Source organism: Penicillium vulpinum, assembly GCF_028829585.1.
Source record: "Penicillium vulpinum strain IBT 29486 chromosome Unknown utg000003l_segment0_segment0, whole genome shotgun sequence".
NCBI classification, from domain to species: Eukaryota; Fungi; Ascomycota; class Eurotiomycetes; order Eurotiales; family Aspergillaceae; genus Penicillium; species Penicillium vulpinum.
In genome coordinates, this window is record NW_026643243.1 from 2,501,631 (window position 1) to 2,526,361 (window position 24,731).

General features: G+C 44.9%; 9 protein-coding genes across 9 annotated transcripts; 3 read left to right on the forward strand and 6 right to left on the reverse strand.

The window, feature by feature from the left end:
- Window positions 1-687: 687 nt before the first annotated feature.
- N7479_006057 (alpha-amylase) lies at window positions 688-2,741 on the forward strand (the record flags this gene model as incomplete). The annotated part of the gene is made up of 8 exons (XM_057253753.1): window positions 688-970; window positions 1,027-1,130; window positions 1,182-1,337; window positions 1,386-1,494; window positions 1,552-1,714; window positions 1,763-1,928; window positions 1,988-2,039; window positions 2,098-2,741. 8 exons carry the CDS (start codon window positions 688-690, stop codon window positions 2,739-2,741), a joined length of 1,677 nt encoding a protein of 558 aa, XP_057107615.1.
- An 899-nt stretch (window positions 2,742-3,640) lies between these two features.
- On the forward strand, window positions 3,641-4,512 carry N7479_006058 (GPI anchored serine-threonine rich family protein; the record flags this gene model as incomplete). The annotated part of the gene is made up of 2 exons (XM_057253754.1): window positions 3,641-3,900; window positions 3,966-4,512. 2 exons carry the CDS (start codon window positions 3,641-3,643, stop codon window positions 4,510-4,512), a joined length of 807 nt encoding a protein of 268 aa, XP_057107616.1.
- Window positions 4,513-6,027: 1,515 nt separating this feature from the next.
- Window positions 6,028-7,738, reverse strand: N7479_006059 (terpene synthase family protein; the record flags this gene model as incomplete). Its single annotated transcript, XM_057253755.1, is given in 9 exon segments — window positions 6,028-6,160; window positions 6,227-6,450; window positions 6,495-6,528; window positions 6,580-6,669; window positions 6,741-6,991; window positions 7,037-7,191; window positions 7,250-7,268; window positions 7,286-7,454; window positions 7,509-7,738. 9 exon segments carry the CDS (start codon window positions 7,736-7,738, stop codon window positions 6,028-6,030), a joined length of 1,305 nt encoding a protein of 434 aa, XP_057107617.1.
- Window positions 7,739-9,874: 2,136 nt separating this feature from the next.
- N7479_006060 (uncharacterized protein) lies at window positions 9,875-10,319 on the reverse strand (the record flags this gene model as incomplete). Its single annotated transcript, XM_057253756.1, has 2 exons — window positions 9,875-10,228; window positions 10,278-10,319. 2 exons carry the CDS (start codon window positions 10,317-10,319, stop codon window positions 9,875-9,877), a joined length of 396 nt encoding a protein of 131 aa, XP_057107618.1.
- A 228-nt stretch (window positions 10,320-10,547) lies between these two features.
- On the reverse strand, window positions 10,548-11,372 carry N7479_006061 (uncharacterized protein; the record flags this gene model as incomplete). The annotated part of the gene is made up of 1 exon (XM_057253757.1): window positions 10,548-11,372. One exon carries the CDS (start codon window positions 11,370-11,372, stop codon window positions 10,548-10,550), a length of 825 nt encoding a protein of 274 aa, XP_057107619.1.
- A 2,840-nt stretch (window positions 11,373-14,212) lies between these two features.
- Window positions 14,213-17,188, reverse strand: N7479_006062 (uncharacterized protein; the record flags this gene model as incomplete). The annotated part of the gene is made up of 1 exon (XM_057253758.1): window positions 14,213-17,188. One exon carries the CDS (start codon window positions 17,186-17,188, stop codon window positions 14,213-14,215), a length of 2,976 nt encoding a protein of 991 aa, XP_057107620.1.
- A 1,932-nt stretch (window positions 17,189-19,120) lies between these two features.
- Window positions 19,121-20,045, forward strand: N7479_006063 (pirin family protein; the record flags this gene model as incomplete). Its single annotated transcript, XM_057253759.1, has 2 exons — window positions 19,121-19,469; window positions 19,531-20,045. The coding sequence occupies 2 exons, from the start codon at window positions 19,121-19,123 to the stop codon at window positions 20,043-20,045; spliced, it is 864 nt and encodes a 287-aa protein (XP_057107621.1).
- A 393-nt stretch (window positions 20,046-20,438) lies between these two features.
- Window positions 20,439-22,088, reverse strand: N7479_006064 (phosphatidate phosphatase App1 family protein; the record flags this gene model as incomplete). Its single annotated transcript, XM_057253760.1, has 2 exons — window positions 20,439-21,041; window positions 21,096-22,088. The coding sequence occupies 2 exons, from the start codon at window positions 22,086-22,088 to the stop codon at window positions 20,439-20,441; spliced, it is 1,596 nt and encodes a 531-aa protein (XP_057107622.1).
- Window positions 22,089-23,262: 1,174 nt separating this feature from the next.
- N7479_006065 (ankyrin repeat domain-containing protein) lies at window positions 23,263-24,279 on the reverse strand (the record flags this gene model as incomplete). The annotated part of the gene is made up of 1 exon (XM_057253761.1): window positions 23,263-24,279. One exon carries the CDS (start codon window positions 24,277-24,279, stop codon window positions 23,263-23,265), a length of 1,017 nt encoding a protein of 338 aa, XP_057107623.1.
- Window positions 24,280-24,731: the final 452 nt, after the last annotated feature.

Consider the following 24,731-nt stretch of genomic DNA (forward strand, 5'->3'; position numbering starts at 1 on the left):
AACAAAGTATATCCATACTTATAGTCAGTGGTTGAGCGGTCCTAATTTTGGACGATTGACCTCAAGCTGACATGCATATCGGTATAGGACCTCCGGAGTGGTCTAAAGGGCTAGCCCAATATACGAAGTGGGTCATTGTTTGATAGCGCCTTGCTTATACTGCTTGCTGTGTAGTTATACGAGGTTTCAAGACACGAGTTCTGCCGGAAGTAAATCAAATCATTGATTATAAAGTGTAATCTATTCCAGATCGGGGATCTCACCTATAGAAGATAGAACACGTCATGCCTGATACAGAATTGACCTATGAGAAATGAGAGGTTGAGATATGATATATGATAAGGGTCTTGTTGGGCTAGTTCCTGTGTCTCGGATTATTTTTTGCTTTTGTTCGCGGCCACTCCGTCGGAAGAGAACTGTGCTCTCGGGATAGGATGGTTCTAGGCGGGATTCCAAGAGCAAAGCTTGTCGATCGGGCCGATGGAATACATATGACAGGAGCAGGAACACCAGGAACTAATACATAGTATACAGGTTGTATTACACAGACGATACAATACACAGATACCTCACCGTAAATTCATCAAACATACTATGTGACATTGTCAATTAATTTAAGTATGTTGTATCTAGTATTTTCAGTATCTGTACTTCCATCTGATTTTCTTTCTGCAAACGCCACTGACAATGAGGTGGTGGAAGGTTTTGGTGGTTGCTACTATTGGGACAGTACACGCGGCTTCCCGAGACCAATGGCTTGGTCGGTCGGTCTACCAAGTGGTCACCGATCGCTTCGCTCGGTACGATAACTCAACCACCGCTTCTTGTAATGCAGCACTGGGAGAATATTGTGGAGGAACTTTACAGGGTATCATCAACAAACTGGATTATATTCAGGAACTCGGTTTCGATGCCGTTTGGATTTCTCCAGTGCAAAGCCAGGAGCCAACTCGCACGGCGGATCTCTCAGGTATGGTCATCTTGACTGTCAACGGATATAGAGAACAAAAGATTGATGGATGATAGCGTACCATGGGTATTGGCCAAATGACCTCTATTCCATCAACTCCCATTTCGGCACTTCCGATGACCTCCAAGCGTTATCCGCAGCGTTGCACGCGCGTGGCATGGTGAGTCGCCGGTTGCTATGTCTACTCACGAAACTGAGATAAGAAAAATAGTACCTGATGCTGGACATTGTCGTTGGTGATATGGCATGGGCTGGAAATGCCTCTACTGTCGACTACAGCACGTTTAATCCATTCAATGATCAGAAGTATTTCCACGACTACAAGCTACTTTCTGATGACCCCACTAACAACACCTGTGTTCTGGATGTAAGTCTATTATCTTGTGTTATGAGAACATTGCTAAGTCTCTATTAGTGCTGGATGGGAGACAACACCATATCGCTTCCAGACCTGCGAAACGAGGATCAAGAAGTCCAGCAGATTCTGGGCAATTGGATTTCACAGTTAGTTTCGAACTACTCCAGTAGGTCCATACATTTCCTATCTCTCCCGCGGATCTAATAATAGATATCCTTTATAGTTGATGGCTTGCGAATCGACAGTGTCTTGAACGTTCCCCCCGCCTTCTTCTCCGATTTCAGCAAGTCAGCGAGTGTTTTCACTATGGGGGAAGGCGCCACAAGAGATGCATCCGGTTACTGTTCTCTGCAACCCAGTCTAAGCGGGCTTTTGAATTATCCGTTGTGAGTAGCTTATGAAAATTAACATAGGGCGTGTTGACTCTTTTTTAGGTATTACATCCTCTCAGAGGCCTTTAACACGACCAATGGTGACTTGAACAGGATCGTACAGTCTATCGACTACATCAGGACACATTGCGACGACGTATTACCTCTGGGAGCTTTCACATCGAATCACGATCTCCCTCGCTTTGGCTCGTATACCTCAGACATATCGGTAAGTCGAGTGCATAGATTATTTTGTCACCACGTATTGACTTTCAAACTCATTATCAGCTAGCTCGCAACATTCTCACAATCAGCATGCTCGCTGACGGTATCCCCATCCGTATGTTGCACCCCCACAAATAGAAACAAAGCCAAAGACACTAACAAAAACAATACAGTCTACTACGGCGAAGAACAGCACCTGTCAGGCGGATTTAACCCCGTCAACCGGGAGGCCCTATGGCTTACTAAATACTCGATGAACTCAACCTCCCTACCTTTGCTAGTCCAATCGTTGAATCGCATTCGATCATATGCGAGCGGCGACGGAGAAAAGTCCACGATCGCCCCTAATTCAGGGGACGACTATCTATCGTACCTCTCATTGCCAATCTATAACTCAACAAACATCTTAGCCATGCGCAAGGGATTTACTGGTAACCAAGTCGTGAGCGTTGTGTCCAACCTGGGAGCCAAGCCAGCCACCAAAGCCACCACGAAAATCACGCTTGGCTCCGACGGCACGGGATTTTCATCTGGACAAAATTTAACCGAGCTTTTGTCTTGCAAAACATTTGTAACTGATTCAAGCGGAAATCTCAATGTGGATCTTGGCTCAGATGGAGGGCCTCGGGTATACTATCCTACTGAAAGCCTGAACCAAAGCACTAATATTTGTGGAGATCACACTCAAACCTCGACAACCTCCTCTACAAGTCCAAAGACTTCCACCGGCTCTGGGATTCCTTTGTTCGGTTTGTCGTGGGAGATGAGGACATTGATAGTCACGGCTGCATTGACCACATCCTACGTTTCCATCTAATTCTCTAAACTGCCATTCCTCCTGTTTTGATCATATTGCCTATCCTCCGCATTAGTTTTCGATTTCATTTGTTGACGTTATTTTTGATGGTTTCTGCAGAAGCGTTACTATAGACGAGATACTCCTTACATTTAATTCTATTGCTTTCATATTAAATCTCATGAATTACCACGGAAAATAGGGGATATTTGAGTAAATAGCAACTCCATACTTCGAGCAGAAGTCCGACAGTCGCTTTTGACTATTGGGCACGACACAGTAAAACAGCAGACCGACCTAGCTCATCCGGTGAATGTTACCAGTCATGACCAGTATCAATTCACGACTGTAAGTAACGATACAATACAACGAAAATAGATTTTCAATTATGATATCCACGATGAACCCTGTTGGTATACTCCATATGTACTGCGCTTGCGAACGCCACTAACCTAGCGCTGACAAGATAGTAGCCCTTAGTTGGAAGTTTAATCCTTTATCAGCAAGGACAACAGGTCACAATTGGCTTTGCGGCCTTGATTGGAAAGATAAGGTGCAATGCTTGCTTTTGATAGACCCAACACAACAGGGGTCGCTAATATTCTAGCAGTGCCCGTCTATTGTTACCCTACGTGGGCACCAGAATGACCACCGGGTTGTACTGGGTTGTTTCAGTCTCTCCATAGGAGGCTCAGCTCAGGTTGGAGATCATATTCTGCTCCTGTGCAAGGCCTGGACTATCTCGTATTCTTAATGCACTCATCTTCAGCTGAAGATTACTGGTTTCTGTATATAGATCTTTCAACAATCTATGGAGTAGTTTTTAGTCTCTTGACCGGAAATATATAGTCTTTTCCTGAGAAATAGTGGGAGATTCATCCTGGCTCACTCTCCAATAATTCAATACTCATTCAATCAAAATGCGCTACTCATTCACCCTCACGGCCCTGAGCCTCCTCTCATCTGCCTTTGCCATCACCGTCACCGCTCCATCATCAGACACGGTGTGGGATTTCTCCACTCCCAAAACAATCAAATTTACTAGCGATCCTAGTGATCCTCCAGTAATCAGCATCATCCTTCGAACTCAGGATGGTTCTTTCCAGACCAAACTAGCGGACAACGTCAAGACCTCTGACGGCGAATACACGACCCAGCCCAACCCTAGCATTTCCAACGGGTATGTAGAAGATAGACTGGGTGAACAGAGAAGAACACCACTAATGCCATTCTCCCATGCCTTAGAAATGACTACGAGATCCAGATAATTGATTCTGCGGGCCAGCTCGCCGTCAGTGCTATTTTTACTGCCGAGAAGGGCGCTTCAGATGATGGTACCGCATCCTCGTCTTCTTCCAACACTTCTTCTTCCACGTCTTCTTTCACCACCTCCTCCTTCTCCTCCTCCACTTCTTCCGCGACAACTATTGCGACCACTTCTACATCCGTTATCTCTATCCTTATATCCTCGGCATCTCCAGCACCCACATCGTCAACTAGTCCTTTGTCTTCCTCAGGCAAGATGCAACTTCGCATAATGTTAGGTGACCATACTAATACATCTTTTTTCATCGCAGGCTCCACTACCTCCACCTCCACCTCCTCTTCTTCTTCTTCGACCTCTTTTTCAACCTCGTCTTCCACGGCCACTTCATCCAATGCTTCCGATACTTCATCCACCAGTCCCTCCGTCTCCGCTCTACCCTCAACTGGTGCTGCATCGTCTCTGTTCGGCGCTCCCAAGGAAGCCATGGCTTTACTTGGTGCTACTTTCGCGCTCTTCTACGTCTAGATCACGTCCATCACACAGTAGTGTGCCTGAAGCGTGTATACAGTTGCCTTTCGAAATAAGCAGGATTAAGGAAAATATATGTCATTACTCTACTCAATTCTCTTGTTCTTAAAAGGCTGTGTCGGGTTGGAGCGAAAGCGTATAGACTAGTACGATATACTCTAATTGTGAGAGGAGTATATCTATATGCTAAATCGAGTTCAGCGATCCTGCTAATTCGCAAAGATTAGTGTTACGGCCCATATAGGGGCGCGTATAGATGCCTTCCAAGTCATATATTGTAGTGGTCCGCCTACCATATGAAATACACTGCCCAAATAACACTGTACTTTTTACTAGGTAAACCATACAAAAGTTACATATATAAATGCTTCTTTTTCTCAACAATATTAGATTGGGATCTTTCATTTTAATTATAGCACTAATATTCTAATACTATCCTAGTGCTTTTATAAAATTTTGAGGGCAATTTTCAGGAACGCCTTCAAAGTTATATATCTTATGTTAGTTGCATCTCAGGTTAGAATCTCGAATCGTAATGCTATAAGAGGGCGCCCTAAGACCTTGCATCAAAACTAACATATCGGATTTAAAGACTTGGAAGATTATCATATATGTTAGGTCATAATAGGACTTTGAAGAAGAATATAGTACTAGATTTACTTTCTATATTCCTCACGTCATCGAGGTCAACGATTGGGAGGCGTAAATTTACAAGTAGTTCTTACGATGCTTTTTTTAACTCGGATATCTAGTCTATAAGTTCTTAATCTAAGCTTATATATATGTATATTAAATTCATTCTTGGCATAGTGTATGGAGTGGTTCATGGTTAAAGAGAAAGTTGTGATTGTCAAAAAAAAGTGTCATATATGTGGCGGACGGTCGTTTGCGAAGGTCTGTAATTTTTGTACAGAAATGTGCCAGTCATTCCTTCATTGCTTTCAAATGTTTTTCCTTTCCAACGAGCCAAAAGAAATGTGAAAAAAAATTACAACAGCATGTCTAAGGTCAACAAGAACAAAGTTCAATTAACCTGTCGCAGTCTAACTAGTTGCGTATGGCTATGGTGATGATGATGATCTCACTAACCCGATGTAGCTCGCTATTACATACATGATGTTGCGTATGACTATGCAGGCGCATCGGCTGAAGCAAGAACTCGATGCCAAACGTCGAGTTGGGATCACTCCCAAGAGTAAATACGGCCGATTTGTAAAGAGTGTGGAATCAGCCCATTCCTGCATATCTTAAACCCACAATCCTAAGAACCCATACATGGGAAATGTATATATCAAATGAATGCGGTGAAGTGTACCCTCCGCCTTCCGTCTCCCTCTCTCTCTCTACATCCTCCGCTCCCACTGCTTCTCCCACCACTCTGGGATACGCTGTCGTACCATTCTCTTAACAGCTGCGGCGAGGCGGATTACCTCGCTTATACTTTACGTAAATTAACTTGTCTGAAAGATTTTGATATTTCATTGTGTAAACTCAATTCCAAAGGTCTACAAGCTAAGCATAGCATACGGCAAAACGGGGGTCCGTCGAGTTGGATAGCTTTCCATCCACAAGGGACGGGAGTGTCAAATATCTTGTCCTGTGGACCGTATCGCCCTCGGTACCGAGGTAACGAGCGGTCATGAATCTAAATCAAACCATGAGTTAGATATTGCAACCCAAAAGTAGATATAATCGAGATCAACCCACGTACGACCAATACAGATTTCCCAAGGCTACGTCACGGCAGGCATCCAAAAACTTGAGCACTTGCCGATCTATTTCCTCTCCCCAGACAGGCAAATCCGCGAGAGCCACGTACCAGCGCCGGTAGACTTCCTTCAACAATTCTTGTATCTGATCCATGGCTTGTTGTGTCGTGAAACCCTGCTCCATGAGACGTAAAACAACGTTCTGCTTGACGCCCGTCTCCTGAACCTTTGTGTGAGGACAAGATGGATAGAAATAGGTTGACGACTTACCAGGTCTTTTCTGAGCGACGTTACGTCATTTACCCTAGGAGAAGCGTGAACAAAATACCAATTGAACAAGTCTATCCAAACTCACGTATGGACAAGATCTGCTGTGGCTATCATGCATTCATGAATAGAAGGGTGCTTCAGAACTCGTGACGGGAGTTTGACATTTTGGGCGGCACTAAAAGACTTAGTAAGAATTATTTCACTCTGACCTGATACCGCTCATATTCAACCCAGAGTAGGACATACCCAGTGACAGCAATAGCTGGGTAAACACCTATTGTCATCCTTCTCATATCCAAATACGATTGGACGTCAGGGAAGGCCCCTCCATCACGTATTATTGTCACTTGCTTCAGAAGACCTTCAAAATACCTTCGATGACAATCTTTATAGAATTTTTGATATTCTGAGTAAATGGTTAAGAAAGCTCTGCTTGTAGACCAGGAAAAGAGAAATGCTTTATCAAACCAACTTACCAACAGAGGATCGCTGTGACACTGGCATCAGTGGTTGGTTTATCAAAAGATAATTGAGGGACGTACCTCCTTAACTCGATCCCAGATTGTCTGAAACAAGTGTCGGATACGATTATCCTTCACTTGAACGGGCGGCTGGCAGTCACTCATAATAGCGAGCGTTAAATCGATTTCATCCTGCGCTGCTGCTGGATCAATTTGAAGATGTCCTTCATCAAATTCTGGAAGTAGTCAGTAGGCTCCACTTTTCAGTTCGATTTACTTATTAAGTTCGCATACGATCGTCAAATAGAAAACCCTGTCGAAAATAAACACATATTTTTCAGACAGCTTTAAAAGGAAGGGCATATAACCAACCCACTGATTCCAATCTGCAACAATTGCCAACTCAGCTGCATTGCAATTAGGTGTCCACATAGCAGACAGATACACAAGATCGACTTTTGAATTTTTCTCGATCCATTTTTGATTCGCTTGAAAAATTCTTGTAAAGTTTAGATGGATTCACAGAAACATCTGAATGTCACCGATCACGTACCTAGCGTATTTATCCTCAAGCATGAGTTTGACCTCCTGATAGTGCTTATTGACAATAGGCTCGATAGCCATGATAGAGGTGAAAAAGTCCGGTATAAGAACCTTGAAGCCACCTTTTTCCTTGGATGATGGTACAGTTTCCGGTCCATCACTTTTGAAGGTTGTATCTATGTTACCGTCGGTAGGTTGTATGTTGGTCAACGTATTTGTTGAAGGATCAAAACGGTACATAATGAAGTTGTGACCTGGGATTAACAGGTAAGAAGATGGGAGTTATGCGAAGAGCGTGAATGAATGAGTTTGAAGCAGAATTGGTACCATAGAAATAGAAGACGCTCTTATATATTCTTCATAGTTTTGAGAAACCAGGTTAGGACTGCTGCAAGGCGTAACGTACAACATTTGCTCTGATGTGCTAGATATTTGAATCTTGATTATGCGAGGTTGCACAGCATAGGGTGTCCTGGATCTGCCAACCGTATTTCAGCTACATAATTATTATGAAGCATGGATCTTTATCACAGGTTCATACAACATGTTTCCTCTGCACTGCAGTGTCACTAATACAAAACCTGTTAGACTTAACTCGATTAAATCCGGTGATACTCCTGCAATCCCTCAGGTGAATTAAAGTGGTCCTTGAGGATCATTCAAAAATTCCAACTTATTCTCTGATCATTTGTCAGAAAATAGCGAACTGAGAGGGGGAGGAAATTTCAGCAATCCCATAAGATGTGCAGTTTTTACCTCCGACACTAGCCCCTTCAATATTCCCGGGACCTTGTCGATATAATCTTCCGTGGCCTAAAGTTTCAACATGGGCGAGAGAATAAAACTTTGGCCGTAGTGCTGCTTTACGCCGTTGCCTATCGACTTGGCAGTAGTGCAATAGCTGTAGCCCAACATGAGCCACATAGATCACCGACCAATTTAGCGAGATTCACAATTTAAAAGGTCGAAACTGAGAAGCTGCTGAGGGAGTATGGACGACAATTTAAAAAGGTATTTGAACGACATGCTTTTATAGAACTTTGGGAATAAAGGTTTTATGGCATAGAGAACTCAGCGAGCCATGGTAATTTACCTGGATTATCTGTGGAAGATAAGAACTTGAGAGCTTCAGGAAGTGTTGAGATAACGGAGAGCACCAAATATACAGTGGCGTCGTTGAACATGTAGCCACGCAGCACGCAACCAACCAGAAGAGAAAACAGAAGTGCTTAGTAAAATCATACAAGCAATGAACGTGAGGGTATAAAGAATAAGCATTAATTGGAATGCACAGACAGACACTAGGGCGAGGGAGTCAAGGGTTAGGGTTAAAGCGAAGAGAGACAGTAAGTAAAGATCAAAACCACCAACACTAAGCCTAAAGAGCGAACTATTAAGGAGCAGTAGCGAATGAGATGAGAATACTTGGGCAAAGTAGTCAATGAAGAGCCAGGGCCAAGATTTGGCCGACAGCAGCATCCTAGATAAGCTGAGGGACACGCACTGACGTACGCTGCAGGCCCCTAGTTACGCGCTTCTATAAGATTTTCGACCATCTCATTGGCTAGGCTCCTGCATGTCTTCATGTAAAACCACACCGCCTCGATTTGAAGCTGATCAGTATAAATTAAAGAAGAAGAAAATAACTTCATCTACGGAATCTCTCACTTGTTCAACTGAGCATACAGCTAGTACGGTGCACAGCCACCAACAAATCGGTAAGCCGTTCGGAACCACTGGTAACCGCAATGGTGGCTCGTCCTAATAGCTTTAAGAAGAGGATCGGTAGTAACAGAGATTTGGTGTGAAGCAAGGTACGGTATGGTCAATGAATATACATCACTCTAACTACTAGTAAAATATGACAAAACCGCCTCTTGGACAATATGTGTGGATATCTGTGCGGATATCACGGATTGATTGTAAATATACTTTTGTATGGTATGCCGGGTACTAGTTGTCACGATATTCGCGGGTATGATACTGCAAAGATATATGTATATAGTTAGTACGGAGTAGAGCAACCTAAGGGCTCTGTTAAAATACACTCTTATTTAATAGTTATAAGCCTAGTTAGCGAGTAATTCTCTTAATATATTTATTTTAATAAAAACGCATACTCTGCTCAAAGTGTATGCGGCATTGATAGCACAGTGTGATTAAAAATATCTTAGCAAAGTAGTAAGTTAGCTAGTAGGAGGAAAAAACTGGTGCATACAAATTGACGACGTCATTTTTCGTCGATTCGGGACCCAAAACTCATTCGGTACATTCATGGTACTGGTTTGCTGCGGAAGCTGTTCCAGCACACTCTGTGTCCTGATGTTTGAACTTTTTGTTGTAACGTCCCGACTCGTCATTCATCTGGTCTTCTAGCTAGTGCTTCTGACTTGTCTGGACTTGTGGCCGATACACATCACGCAGGGAGAGTTGTTCAGATGGAAGGGGATCGCCACTGAAGTATAGCTGCCGTAGTTCTTCAAGCATGTGGTAGGTACCGGTATCGACGATGACAAAGAAACGGGGGTTTGCAAGGGCGGCAAATGTACGGCGAATAGACGCAAGGGGGGCACCGTGCCATTCTTTTGGAGTTGAGAAGGTTTGTTCAATCCCTAGGATTTGACCGTCGTGGAGGAACTGTTTTAGGAATACCCGGTTGTATCGGCCTCCGATGGCGGTGGGCGATATTTGGGAGCAGGTGCCGGAGGTCGGCCGCAATATACAATCCACCTATGTAACCCCAAAGGGGCGATGAAGCTACAAATTATGGGACATATACTCGGAGTGCCTTCACCCTGGAAGAGCCCCGAGACCCCTGCATAAGATTTGCAGCAATATCGCACAGTGTGAGTTCCAGAGCTGATCACATTCAGCATTGGATTCTCGCAGCTTTATAGATCTTCTCCAAAGGTAAAGATGCCATGCTTCAACATTATGGGAATATCAAGCAATCTGCTTGTAAATTGGTTGTTGAACGACTGGAGTTGGATATCTCACGCTAAATAAACGCTGTTTCAAAAAGCTAACAACAACGCCTCACAAACTTGTGTCATAACAAGTCATCAAACTCGCGTGATTCTTGTGGCCAATCGCGATGTGACTGCACCAGAAAGACAAGACGGCTGAGGACACCGAATTCAAGCTTTAGTTTGATGCTGTATACCATCGATTTGAGAGTAGTTTGGATGACAAAATAGTTCATATATTCAAATACCAACAGCACAACGTCCATCATGATGATCAAGGCATTGATGACGAGCAGCTGGTACATAATCTTCCTGTTCGGGTTGTGGCCATGGGTGCTCGGGAACGGCATGCGAAGGATTTCGATGGTTTTAGAGATATAGATGCCGGAAATGATGAATTCTTGGAGACAGAAGCCGGTGAGTTCGATGCGCTCCATTATTGTGTAGCCATGAGTCCAAACCGGGGTACTGATGAAGTTCGACCCATACGTGAGCACGGTGGTTGGGACATGCAAAACGATGGCGTCGATAACTATCATTGCTAGGACAAGACGGCTAACAGTCAAGTCCTGCACAACAATATTCAGGCGCGAAAATAGCACGAGCGCTTGTCCTGTGACCATAAAATACCATCCGATGGTCGACAATGTGAGAGAGAACCAGAGTGGCCCTATATTGTAGTACTTTAGGAGAAAGCTCAGAGACTGCGGGATGACCCCTAGTAGCGTGGAGCAAAGCAGACTCCAGAAGTATAGCCCACGATAACGTCGGAAGGAGGCGAAAATGAGCACCAATAGTTCGAGGGAGTTGTAAAGAGCGATGCACAGGAACACAGTGAACGTGGCCTTGACAGAGAAATCTTGCCCTGAGTATTCCCCGATCACCCCGTCCACGGAGAAGTCGGACATTTTACGCTTGGCGGCTGAATATGGCGGGCACGAGAGTGAAACGCGCAAGACGGTCTGTAAATCTGGACAGGCGCCGAATCATTGGTCACTGTTGACGACCAAAGCATTCAGGGCCCATAGGTGTTTCTGCTCTCAGCGAAGGCGAGCGTTCATGGCGGATGGATTTGAGGAACTACGTCAATAGTCATTATTATAAATTATAACAGCGGGAAAACACCGGACACTCTGTGGCCCTCAATTTCCACACTAATAACGAAATGGCAACATTCCATGGCCACTAGCGAACGAAATTACAAAACTGGAAACGCCTTTGCAGTCCTTAACGAATCCGGCTTAGTCACCACGAAATAAAACGGTGATTGTGATTCTTATTGGGGCAATAGCAGGAGACAAATACGCTAAGCTTCGCACCTAAGCGCCACTTAATTCCCACATTCAATAAGTAGCTTACATTCTGGGGCAAACTCGTATGGTGTCAAGGATGTGTTTAAGTGTTTTTTGTGTGGGCAAATCATACAAAAGACACTTAATTTGTAGATTGAGTGGTAAAATTCTGCTGTTGGGGGCGCACCAACACAAGGTCTGTGTGTTACGGGCTTGGCATAAGAAATTCTGTTTCCCCCGCATTAAATCAAGCCAATAGCCATATGGACTTCCAATTCTAAGCGGGGTACGTCGGTACGTTTGAGGCTTTGACCTTTCGGAACTCACCTTTGCGACGGGAGTATATCGGTTTATGAGCAATTCTAACAGTAGGCATTCCGAGCATAGCTCACGCGAGCATTTGATCTTAAGTTATTGTATCCTTCTATCCGACATTATTTAGGCATCATAGCAAGGTCCGTTGAACGTTGCACCATGATTGTTTGGAAGACATCGGGATATAAATATCCTGCTTTTTCCTAGATTGAATAACAATTCTTTTGTCTCTTCGTCCGCTTCGTCAGTGGCCACAAGAGAGCCAATTATTAAATGCAAAGGGGTTCCTACATTAGTTCTAACCTTATCCTTTCGAATCATTGCCTATAGGCACAGGTGCACGTAGTCCTTTAGTTCGTCAACTAGACATTTGGGCCCATTTATCTATTAACCTAGCAGACACATACAATATACATAGTTCCTAACAATTCACACCTACCCCACAAAAGGCATCTGAAAGCCACGTGTTGCTGGTTCGGACTTAGAGTCTCAGGGGTCCGAGAGCCCGACGGGTGCGTCGGCAGTGGTAGTGAGTTCCGCAAAAATGATAGCTCGGGCTTGGATGCTCTCGGGGATTCCTTCATTTCTTCTCATATTATTTCTGTTTTGGTCATAGTGCTGACACGATAGTTTCACTCTTTACATTACTCCGGTTGAAGTCCCACTTATATCAACATGGAGAAATTTTTCGTTGCATTTGCCAGGCGCTTTGATTCGTCTCTTCCCCAGACTGGGATCAGAAGAATCCGGATACTGCGGGGAAAATCCCAACAACTGCCAGTTGCTCTCGTATAACGAACGGTCTGTGCTAATACGCCACATGGTCTTAGACCCAGCGAAAACTCAGTATCCCAAATACGTTGCCACTAGTTTTTCCCTGTGGATGGGCCATAATGAAAATTAAAAATAATAGACCAGACTACAGAGTTGAGTTAAGCCATTCAAACCTCAATCAGTATTCTCTCCTACTACATTTCGTTCTTTAACATAAATGGAATCATCAACTCTGTGCAATTGGATCGAATGTGCCATGTGAACAAGAGCTCGGAGTCCTCCCGAGCTTGCCCGTGCACATGGGATTACATTTTCGGAGCTCCGTACGGAGTAGACTTTCTATCACACACCTCTGAACAGACTCACCAAAGCTTTTTCTCAAAAGTTTGTAGCTCGCTCGATCAACATGGCTACCCGAATCAGCATGGAAGAAGAACTCCTAGCAGATGAGCGATGTTTATATAACATACTAACCGGCCCTTGCATTTTTTGCAAAAATTACAGACCCTCGCAAGCGAGGGTCCGCCACCCATATGGAACACCACCATGTGACACTGTACCTTTTACTAGGCAGACCATACAAAAGGTACATGTTGTAGAGGGAGACGTGAGAAATGGCGGTGTAAACTGACTAAGCAAAATACGTGTATTCAAGGGCCAGAACCAAGAGATTAGAAGAATAACCAATCCTTTCTCCTACAAATTACCCCTGGGTTTTCTTCTCCTATCTTCCGCTCTTCAAGAACCTGCCCTGGTTTTGTCTGGTTCGCAGACAGGCATTACCCGCGTCTATGACAGCGCACCCCACTTCAATGTGTAAATGCTTCTTTTTCTCAACAATCTTACAATAGGACCTTTCATCTTAAGTATAGCCCTGATATTCTAATGCTATGCTGGTGCTTTTGGAAAATCTCAAGGCCAAATTTCAGGGATGTCTTCAAAGTTATATATATCTTATGCTATGTGTGTAGTATGTTGAAATTTCCAATCCCAATACTATAAGAGGGCTCCCTAAAACCTTTTCTAAATTTTCCAATTTCACATTCAAATAGATAAGGCTATTATATATGTTAGGTTACTACATGGCTTCATAAAAATTGTAGGAGTAGTACTAAATTTATATTTTCTATATTTCCATCGTCGTCGGAATCGACGGTTAGGAACCGCGAATTCACACGTTCTTACGATATCGTACTTTTTTAACTTGAATATTTAGTCTATATCTTCTTAGTCAAAGCATATATATATTCTAAATTGTTTTTAGCCATAGTGGGTGGAGTGGTTGATAGTTAAATAGAAAGTCGTGAATTGTCAGAAGAAGTGTCATGTAGGTGGCGGACCGACTATGTATACGACTGGCCTCTGATCTAAGTGTCATACTGTGTGAAGAGTAGCGGAGGCCGTTGGGGAAGATAGTTCAGGAGCAGATTAGCGCAATGAGTCGCTGCAACTGTATCCGGGAGCATCCAAGGAGTATCTAGAGGATCCAATATGCGTCCACTCACTCTGGAATTTTGAAGCGTTTGATCAAGCAGCCGGTAGTGACCAAATGTTGCCATACAGGCTAGTTTTATCTGCTCCGTGTCGTCTGAATCAAGCACATATCGGTCATGTTGTCGTAAGAAAGAGCTAACAGATTGATTTCGAATAAATTCCAGATCGTTCCAACTGTTAGCATAAATATCCCAGAAGCGATCGTCAATATCTTGGACTGCACAATCGCCGTTTCCCGTAAAGCTTTGGGCTTCACAGAAGTGGTGGGCCGTGTATGTTAGGCAGTAGCGATGGGACTCCTCATTGCCAGCAAATCTTCCATACTTCCAAAGAAGCAGACAATTCTCCGCCATGACCTTATGAGCCTCTCGCTCGGTAATGCTATGCCGAAACTCATGAGAGTCCCGTCTTGCCACGTCACCGGGAGCCAAGAGGAACTCTTTGGCAGTTTGATGGAGGAAAAAGAGGTTTTCATCATAGATAGTCACGAATATGCCGCATGTGCCAATAATCCATGCTTTAAAACTCTCTGTTGACTCCAGGTCAATTTTCTCCCCAGATTCAATCCCATAAGAGTTGAGAAATTCGTTCTCATTGTCTACAAAGTCTCTGACATCCAATAAAAGAGCTGCAGTCTGCACTGAAAGGGGCCGGAGCGCAACAATCATCATTTTGAACAACATTTCCACGCGGTCCCTTTCGTCTTGCCTAACTCTGGCAAGGAGCTTTTCATAGGCAGAATGAGCACTCTGTGGAACCGTATTAACAAGACGGTTCCAAACAAATTGCTGATCTCTGAGATTGGCTTCCAGAACTTCGAATACAAGTCGAACCCAGAGATAAGTTCTTTGCTCCCCTCCCTTTTCGATCAATCGCTTCCGGAGCATCTTCTTGCGATCCTCACGGAGATTCTTACCCATGGCCAGCTGGTTCAACCTGAAGTCAACAACCATGGATATCTCAGCCTGGATCTCATCGACTTCTTTCTTGTTTTCTCCAGCCAAGTGTATCAAGCCTTGAGAGAAATTGTTGAAAAGAGCAATTATATCCGGGTACCCACGTGTGGTAATGAGGAATCTTATCTTTCGAGTTGTGGGCTCAGTCCGATTCTGTGCCACATTGCTGTTGTCGTCAATCAAATCCTTGATACGGTCCACCAGCGTTATCCGATCGGATCTTTGACACTCATCCAGTGCATCCAGGACAAATGTGACATTCATCCTCAGGGTTTTGCGATCAATGATTCTCTTGAAAATGTTCCAGAGTGTCGATTCTTTGGACGTCAATGCGGTTCCATTTGAAGATATTTCTGTCTGAACAAGGTCTGAAAATTCGGGGTACCGTGATAATATCTGGTGTATGAGCGCGCTGAGAGCCGCACAGATATTGTTTTGGTCTGGACTGTCCTTGAAAAAGAAGTAGCATAGTATATCATCGGGCCTTCTTTCTGGGATTACATCCTCAATTAGAAATCTGGAAAGAACAGACTTTCCACAGCCAGGATCTGCTGAAAGAAGCAAAAGTCCACCATACGCAGACTTGATCCAAGCGTTATATCTGTCGTGAGCCCGAAACCAGTTACAAGTCCCTTCAACTCGTTTTGGGACGGATTTCATTCTCTCCACATACGGACATGTGGTTTTGGTGCTGAATTTGGACACGAGCTCCAGTCTTTGGGACTCAGTCAGTCTCCGATTTCCGTCGAGTTGGAGCTGCCTCATGAGATCTAGTTCTCGGAGGATCATCGATATCTGGGAGGTGTTTTCGCTCATCTTGACCAGGCGTAAGGTGTTGGATGCATCGTAAAATTGAGACATGCAGTCTTTTATCTCAGATTCGAGCCCCTTGAGGTACCCTATCCGTGCTTTCCAATCGTCGATGGCTAGAATCGCCTTCAGAGCTCTTACGAGGGCATGGTTTCCGAAATGAAAACACACACTCTTCATTTCAAATTCCAAGAATGACTGAATAAGGTCAAGGATCTTGGATTCTGTCAAATTTTGAAGATGTAACAACTCAGCAGGAGATGCAGGCAAAATTTCCTTGAAAGAACACTCCGATATCGCAAGATACCACCCTAGCTTCTCAGTGACAAAATGTAGACCATCTTTTAATGCCATGCTTTGAACAGATGGACTGGCAATCACTGGCAAAATGACGCAAATTCCTGACCACGCCAGAGACGCCGGGGAATAGGCAGATAGCATCGTACCAACGACACCCTGGATAGCTGTGATGACTCGAAGGGCCTCGGAGACCGCAAGATTTACATTGGCATTTCTCTCGGCTCTAGTCAGAGCCAGCTGAGTCACTCTTCTCATGTGGACCATACGCTGGCTCTCATCGCAGGCAAAGATATTAGGAGCATTGTTTGTCAGAGTGATTTCCAGTGCCAGGTCAGGTTGACCGCCAGAGACCGCTGTACCGGAGTTGCTCGATGTCCCATGTTGAAGTGAAGCCGTAAGAATCTTTTCGTACACATCGACAAGCTCTGCAGTGGTCTCCGAACACTTTAAATTCTCGTATGCACGATTCCATAGAACGTGTGACGTCTCATTACCAGCCTGCAGCGGGGATCGCCAATAATGCTCCGAGTCCGCGACCTCTGATTTTGGAGATTCCGTCGGAATCGTCGCACTTGATAGCACAAATTCGCTTTTGGTAGTATTGTTGTCTTCTGAAATTTCCGCTCTTCCTATTTTCGGCGCTTTCTGTAAAATCTCCTTAGGACCTATTGAGCCATGGTCATCTGCTGAGCTCCGGTTCTTCACTTTTTGCTTATTCTTATTCCTCCGGAAGTAAGATGGGATTTTCATGTTCTGCGTATTCAGAGTAAGCAGTCGGGTCATTGAGTTTTCTCATCGGTGAATATGTATATATTTACTCCATCTCAAGATTTAATGACTGAAGAAACTAAATTCGCTCGTCTATTGGTTGTTATCGGAGAAAATTCTACCATAGGTTCCTAGATCTCACATATTTATCAGACTTACTATTGACTCGTTTAAGCCTTTGGGCACCCATGCATAAAGCCAAGCCAATCAAGTCGTCCTATGCGTAGGACAGACTCCTCCGCCTCCCAGAAAGCCAAGGACATAGGGACCAAACGTTAGCTTTTATTGAATACATCCTAGGGAGTACGGAGTAGAATGAGTTAAAACAAAGAGTGAACAAAACAAAAACATACAACAGTGAGGATTCGCTGGTGGTCACCCACCCAACTACTAACTCACCGGCGTGTGGCTTAAGTACGGCTGAGCGGACGGGAAGCCCTGTTTTCCACACCCTATGGTCGTATGTGCTAGGTTGCTAGTTAAAAGTGTTTATATTTTCCGAAATATCCTACATGCAACGTAAGCACCGCTTTAGTGTCGCACCACCGGAGTGAGAAAGGTGAGTGCGCAATATATAGGGTGAGAAGCTGGCGATTCCTGGCGATTCTCACCCTCCATCGCGCGACCACCGTACTGACCTTCTTTCAACTGAAGGATGGTATAAAACCATTGGACGTGACAGCCTACCACAGACACTGGTTGCTAAGTATATACACACAGCTAGACTTCCGCAGAGCCCACAAAACCCAAAGCCCAACCCGGACCCAACCCGCAAATGGGCTGGGTTTTGGGCCCGGCCTCGGGCCCACCGATCGGCTATAGGCCTAAGGTAGAAGCCCACTGCGGGTTAATGGGCCCCAAATAGGCCTCAAACAGTACAAATATGCCGAGAATTCAGAAGTTGAACCCGGGCCTTATGGGCCCCCACGAATGGGCTGTGGGTTGGGCTTTGGGCCCGGGGTTCGGGACCATGTATGGGATTTGCGGAACGCTACCAAGAACCCCGCAATTTGAACTACCCCCGGAAATAGTCATTATAACTACGAGACCATACATGCCATAGCTAAAGGGTTTAATATGATAAATCGCAATGAGGAAGAGCGATCTTATCACAGTACTAAACTTCACATAGTCGGTGCAAAATCATTTTTATAAAGGCCTCCAAATAATTCCTTTCATCCCCGCCTCCTCTAGCCGGCTATCATCTGAATAACTGAAATATGGCACACTCCATAAATCGGAAGCAGCTTTCATCCCTTCCAGAGCAAGGCTGCTGAAGGTCCAAATACTTGCGAGATTCGCCAAGGACGGCCAGTTCAAATGCGGACGGTGAATAAATAATACTTACTGAAAGAGCTTCAAATTGGCATATACCAGAACCTTTCTCCACTTAGCTTCCATACATTTATGACCAGAGCTAGGTACCACGACTAGTCATATACCTTTATACTTTGAGCAGACAGCGATGACATCAAGACGCATTCATAGAGGTCTGTATGCTTGTCAAGGTTGTTAATGTTTTGTCCTTAGTCAGCTGTAAACCCAGCTCCAACGGGGCCTCGTAACAGCCATTGATAATTTATCGAATTTTGGTTCTTCTCAGCCAATCGAAATAGATGTCAACTCCGTCTTTTATTAACCTTAATTTCTAGTAATTTGTATTGGGAGGATTCCTATAGCAGGATGAATCAGAAATTCCCAACTAAATGTCAGTGATTACATCCGGCCCTATACCGATTTGGGACTAGTTCCACTTTTATTGATGATGGATAATGATTCCATAATCCCGATGAGATGGATTTCCAAGGTTCTTGAGCCGTCTAGACGACTTGATCTCAAGCTATATAAACCCTCAGACCCACGTCTGTTTTTTTTTTTCTAATCATAAAAAAGAATAACCTCAAACACATTCTAATTGTGCTATTTGACCAATCTAAAACCAAAACAATGTCGAACCCACTTGCCCACGCCAAGATTGCTCTCCGCCGATCCAGTGACCGTGGATACGCTGAACATGGCGGCTGGCTGAAATCTTTCCATACTTTCAGCTTCGCCGGCTATTACGATCACCGATTCCAGAATTTTGGAAGTCTGCGTGTTCTAAATGAGGACCGTGTTGCAGCGCGCAATGGATTCCCAACGCATCCGCATCGCGATGCGGAAATCTTCAGCTATATCCTAAATGGTGAGCTCACGCACCGGGATAGCATGGTTAAGAAGGGCTCCGAAGGAGAGCAAGGAAAACAATTTTACCGAATGAAGCGGGGAGATGTACAATTCACCACAGGCGGAACGGGTAAGTCTCTCGAACCTCCAATCTACCCTATCTGGAGTCAATTAAAGCTGACGCGAGACAGGAATCGCACACTCGGAGCAGAACGAATCCAACAAGTCGGTTCACTTCCTTCAAATCTGGGCACTTCCCTGGAAGCATGGCCTCAAGCCACAGTACCACACTATGGCATTTAGCGAGGAAGCAAAGCGCAAAGCATTTGTTCCTATCTTATCCCCGCTTGCTGCGGGACCCGAAGCTACCCCAGCACAGGAAGATGCTGCCGTGCCCAAAATTTCCGGTACTATCCCCATTCATGCTGATTTCGTCATGGGGGCTGGAATTATTGAGCCAGCCTCGACATTTAAGTGGACTATTGGCGCCGGAGAAGCTGTCGAGTCCAGGAAGAAGCGAAATGTATATATTCACTTGCCTATGACCAAACAGGGCAAGTCCAAGGTTATGATCGATGGTAGGGAGGACGCCGTTCTTGAGGAGGGCGATGGGGCTTTTATTACAATGGTAAATGCTGGGGATGCGCTCCGCGTGGAGAGTGTCGGGGAAGTAGAGGCGGAGGTGATTGTGCTAGATAGCAACTGATAATCACGTTGAACTAAGCTTTTGTTGATGACCTTTTATGTATAGTAGGAGCTTAAAGAGAAATATAAAGTATCTGTGCTCGTTTATCAGCTCTTTACATTGTTTATCTTCTCGTGCATTGTTCCGCACTTCCTTGCGATAAGGCCTCCAAACCCTTGCTCTTAGCTGTGATTTTATCTGCAAAGTGCGTCCTTCTCTCATTAGATAGTAGACAGAAATAAATACCTGTTGGCCGAAAATAGTTGAATTGACGAGTGCTGGGATTGCCCTGTTTTCCACTCCCTATGGTCGTATGTGATAGATGTAGCATTGAAGGGATATATAGCATACATCTAATTTAAGAGAAACTTCATGGTCCTCTCAATTCGTATTATTAATCGTATCTACATAATTCTATAAAAACATAAAGGTGGCTGTAGCCATGGCTGCGACCAATGCCATGAAGCCCTGCACGCCAGCTGATTCTTTCGTCAACAATCCGTTAGCAGCTCCGGTATGGTTTGCGGACCCGTTCACTGCACTTGGTTTATTGCCCAGTCCAGCTGGCAGTCCCTGGTAGCCGAACGTCAGATTCTGAGGGATCGACTGATTATAGCACTGTCCATTGGCAATATCCAATTTGGTCAGGTCATCCGAGTTCAGGAAGAACATGTACTTCGATTGCTTGAGGCCCTTGAATCCGGACGTGTCGTATGGGAACTTGTCGCCCGGGTCTGTTGCCGAGGTGTTGCGGAGCAAGATGCACTGGACTTGTGTGGGGAAGTCGGTGGCCAGTTTCGGGTAGTCGCGCATAACATCGCTGTTGCTGGTGTCTGCAACCAGGACAAACTTGCGCTCGGGAAAGGTTTCGAAGATCTTTTGCAATAGGAACTTGCGGATCGACAGGGTAGCGGAGACGTCGCTGAAGTTGAGAGGACGGGTGTCGAAGGAACCGCCCGGGTAGTTGTCGTAGATGAACTCCATGTAGTTTCTGGTAATTTGCTCTGGGGTGGTGGTCTGGAATAGCTCTTAATATTTTGAATAAGAAAGGTAGAGCTAGAGGAGACTTACTAGGTAGTGGAAATGAGTATCGGGGAGGCTGATGGACCAGTTGCGGTAAATTTCCGGCATGTTCTCCCAAGCTGTGAATGGACGGGCGAAAGAATTGAGCAATCCTTGCTTTGGTTGATAGATCTTGGTGACACGCAGAATATCATCAATGTCAGAAATGATAGTGAGTCCCTTGGGAGGAACAAGGTAGGCGGTAGAATTTCCAATGCTTGCGCCCTCAACATGAGTGTCCAGTCTCTGGATCGCTGAAGTTTCATTACCTGCAGTAAGGCCATTGCTGTCAATTGGCACAAATGTGTCGAAGTCACCCTCAACTGTCGTGTTGTAAGGCAGAGTGATGACTTGTTTACCACCTGTTGTCTTGGATGATCCACCGCCGCCTGGCTGTCCGCTGGACCCCTGACTAGCTGCGGGCTTGATGTGAATCTTGTTTACGGCAACTTCTGGCTGCTGCACAACAAATATTTCGGCAGTCAGGTTACGTGCCTGGGCCTGCTGGGATTTGGGAAGGTCCGAGATACTAGTGTTGACGAGGAAGATATCGGCCAAATCGTTCAACTTTGAGATAGAGGTGTTTGGCTGTTTATAAACATTCCCGTGGAAGCGAACATTCCAGCCTGACTTGGTCCAGTTGGCATAAGGGTCAATGTTCAACACATTGGTTGGCAGTGCTGCCAATTCACTGCTGTCCAGTCCGAGTGAGCTCACAACTGAGTCTCCAGTCGGGAAACCCTGGAAGAAGTCGGGCACGCCAGATGCGGCCCACGAAGGTAGATCAGATCCAAGGTCCGAAAGGACGTTGTCGGCACCAGATTCAACGTCGCTCAGTATGTTTCGGGCAACAACGGGAGAAGGATTACGCTCGACCGGGGAAGGCGTAATGATGGGGTCGGGCGGGGCGACATTGTTGGCGAAAGCTGTTGGAGCTGGAAAAGCGGAGGCAATAGAGAGAAGAGAGGCCTGTATGAGCGCGTGTGCCAAAATGGGCTTCATGGTATCCAAGTATGTACGTTGAAAAACGGTAGGACAATTTTAAGTAAAATGCTCACAAAGAACCCAGCGAAAACTTGAAGTGACTCTTGTGCATATTATAGGAGAAACTTCTAGGAAACTAAATCCTATGACGATCTATTTAAAAATGTCGAGAGTTCAAAAGAGTCCTTGAAAAAGCCTGGAAAGGAAATTAACAGGGAAAAATCCACTGACGTCACTGTGGATCTCCATTTATTATTCCCGACCTCGGGAGGTTACCCTATCAAGACATATATAGATCAATCCATGATATATGCCACTTGACCCTCATGTTTACTTTTGTTATATAAAGAGTGTCTTGTTGGTAAATGTTTTGGTCGGTCTCCTTTTAGGTCCGTTTGCCGAGTCCTCTGGGCACAATTCCACGTACTTCATTGAAAAGCTCGTCTTTTTAATATCCACCATAGCAATGGCTCCAAATATCCAGTTTGATCGGCCTGCCTTTCCTTCTTTGTTGGAATTTTCGGTTCTACCATCCTCAGGTACCCTAGCATGATGGCTGCAGCTTTTCATACATAGTCTATGAGACATTTCATCCGCCTGGTTATTGGAAAGATCATCGGGAGTTACATTTCAATCACCCTGGGGTGGTGGCGTTGGCCGAGGTGCCTCATGCTTAAGTTGACACGGGAAATGCAATGCTTTTCTTTGTTGCTATTGTGCAGCTGGAGGCCTATGGAAATGTGTTATTACGCTGGAAAACCTAGGTGTGTTCTACGCAAGGTATTCGTTCGGGCCACGAAAAGTAATCGGTTACACACAGGGGTGCTCCCCTGATCCTGATATTCACCATCACATTCCGGTTCCTCTCCTCTCCATAGACATACACAGAAAACAACTTCTTCTGATCTACCATCTATATCATAAATCCTACCGCAAACCCATTGACTTGCCCCGCGGTGTCACCTGGGTACTGCAACCTACTTTTTGCATTGCGGTGTCCTTCCAGGTCTGACTTCCTATCCATAGGATAGCTACAAAGTCGCTAATTTATATCGATAAATAGAATTCCGCAGACTATACTCCATACTGCTTCAGTAGATATTTGGCCACTTTGTCAAGCAGGACACCCATTGTACAATTGATTGTTGGTATGGCCATTCCAAAACATGATTTTCCTCCTTGGTTTTAGGATTCATGCCTTGTACTCAGGTGGCGGAGCCGAAGGTACCAGTGGTGAATCGACCTTTGGGCGCGTAGCTGCATGGTTACGCAATATCATTCTGGTCTTTGGATTATTGGAATAGAACTCTGGGGTATCGCCATACTTGTCCTTTGCATCGGCTGCAGCACCATGCGCAAGTAGAAGCTGGAGTATCTCAGTAGCAGCAGTGACGTACTGCCTATTCTCTGAGGTGACTGCCACATGAAGGGCCCGACATCCGTGCTGATCTTTCATCTCAATATCCGTGCCATGACTCAAGAATATCTGAATCATCTCAATCCGTCCTAACCTGATAGCTTTGTGGAAATGCAGCTCTTTGTGGCGATCGGCAGTCTTACTCAATTCTGGATAACTGCGTAAAAAGACATCCACTGTCTGATTATGACCCTTTTCCACTGCGTACGCGAAAGGCGTGTTTCCCGCGTGATCTTTTGAGTCAACTTCCAAACTGGGTCCGGTCATTCGGGTCCATAGTGATCGAGTCAAGGACTTGTCGTGCTTTAGGAGAAGGTCGCAGACGTCATGATGCCCCTTTGCAGCCGCCAAGTGCAGCGCTGTTTCTTCCCCACTGCCACGTAGGGTGGGGGTGTCGCAATCCAGAAAGAGTTGGACTATTTCTGTAAATCCAAAGCCTGCGGCAATGTGAAGGTGCCAATAAATTTCGGTTTGTTTCCTCTCGCTTGTAGGAGGATCACACTCAAGCAGCAAGCGAACAATCTCTTTGTTACTCGCTCTTACAGCAAGGCGGAGTGGAGTTGCGCGATTGCCATCCTCGATCCGAGGTGACGCATTCTTTTCGAGAAGAAGGCGGGCAATTTGCCAATGGCCCTGCTTTGCTGCATTATGAAGAGCCGAAGTTCCGACCTCATCTACGATATTCGGATCTGCCCCGTTTTCTAAGAGCGCTGTGACAACATCGAGTCGGCCATGATCGGCTGCAACAATGATGTTTTCAGTGGACTCTGGTTTGTTTGATTTTCCAGTCATCTTGAGACACACGTACAACTTGATGTTAGGAATGAATGAAGTTGGAGTGTCTAATCTCATCATATCAGATTTAGCTTTTTTTTTAGCGTAGCTAGGTAAATTGACTTAGCCCATTCTAGTACCAAGAAGCGAAACCCATCAGCGTCCCGTAGTTGTTGCCCTGCCAATTATATTCATGTCAGCTCTGTATAAGTTCCGCAAACAACGAGATATCAAATTCGGGAGATAATTTTAGAGCCAACAAGGACAGTAGTGGCCATTCTAATTTGTTGATAGGTCATGTGATCTCCCAGTACTTTAATCTTAGTATATAGATAGTTTCTTCTCTTCTTTTCTCTCTTCACGCGCAATACAGAGATTTCCAGTTACCCCTATATCTTCATTGTAGTTACTGTATATCTCTCTCATAATTATTGCTTATTTGAGCTCAATTGCAGTACGGAGTACGGAGT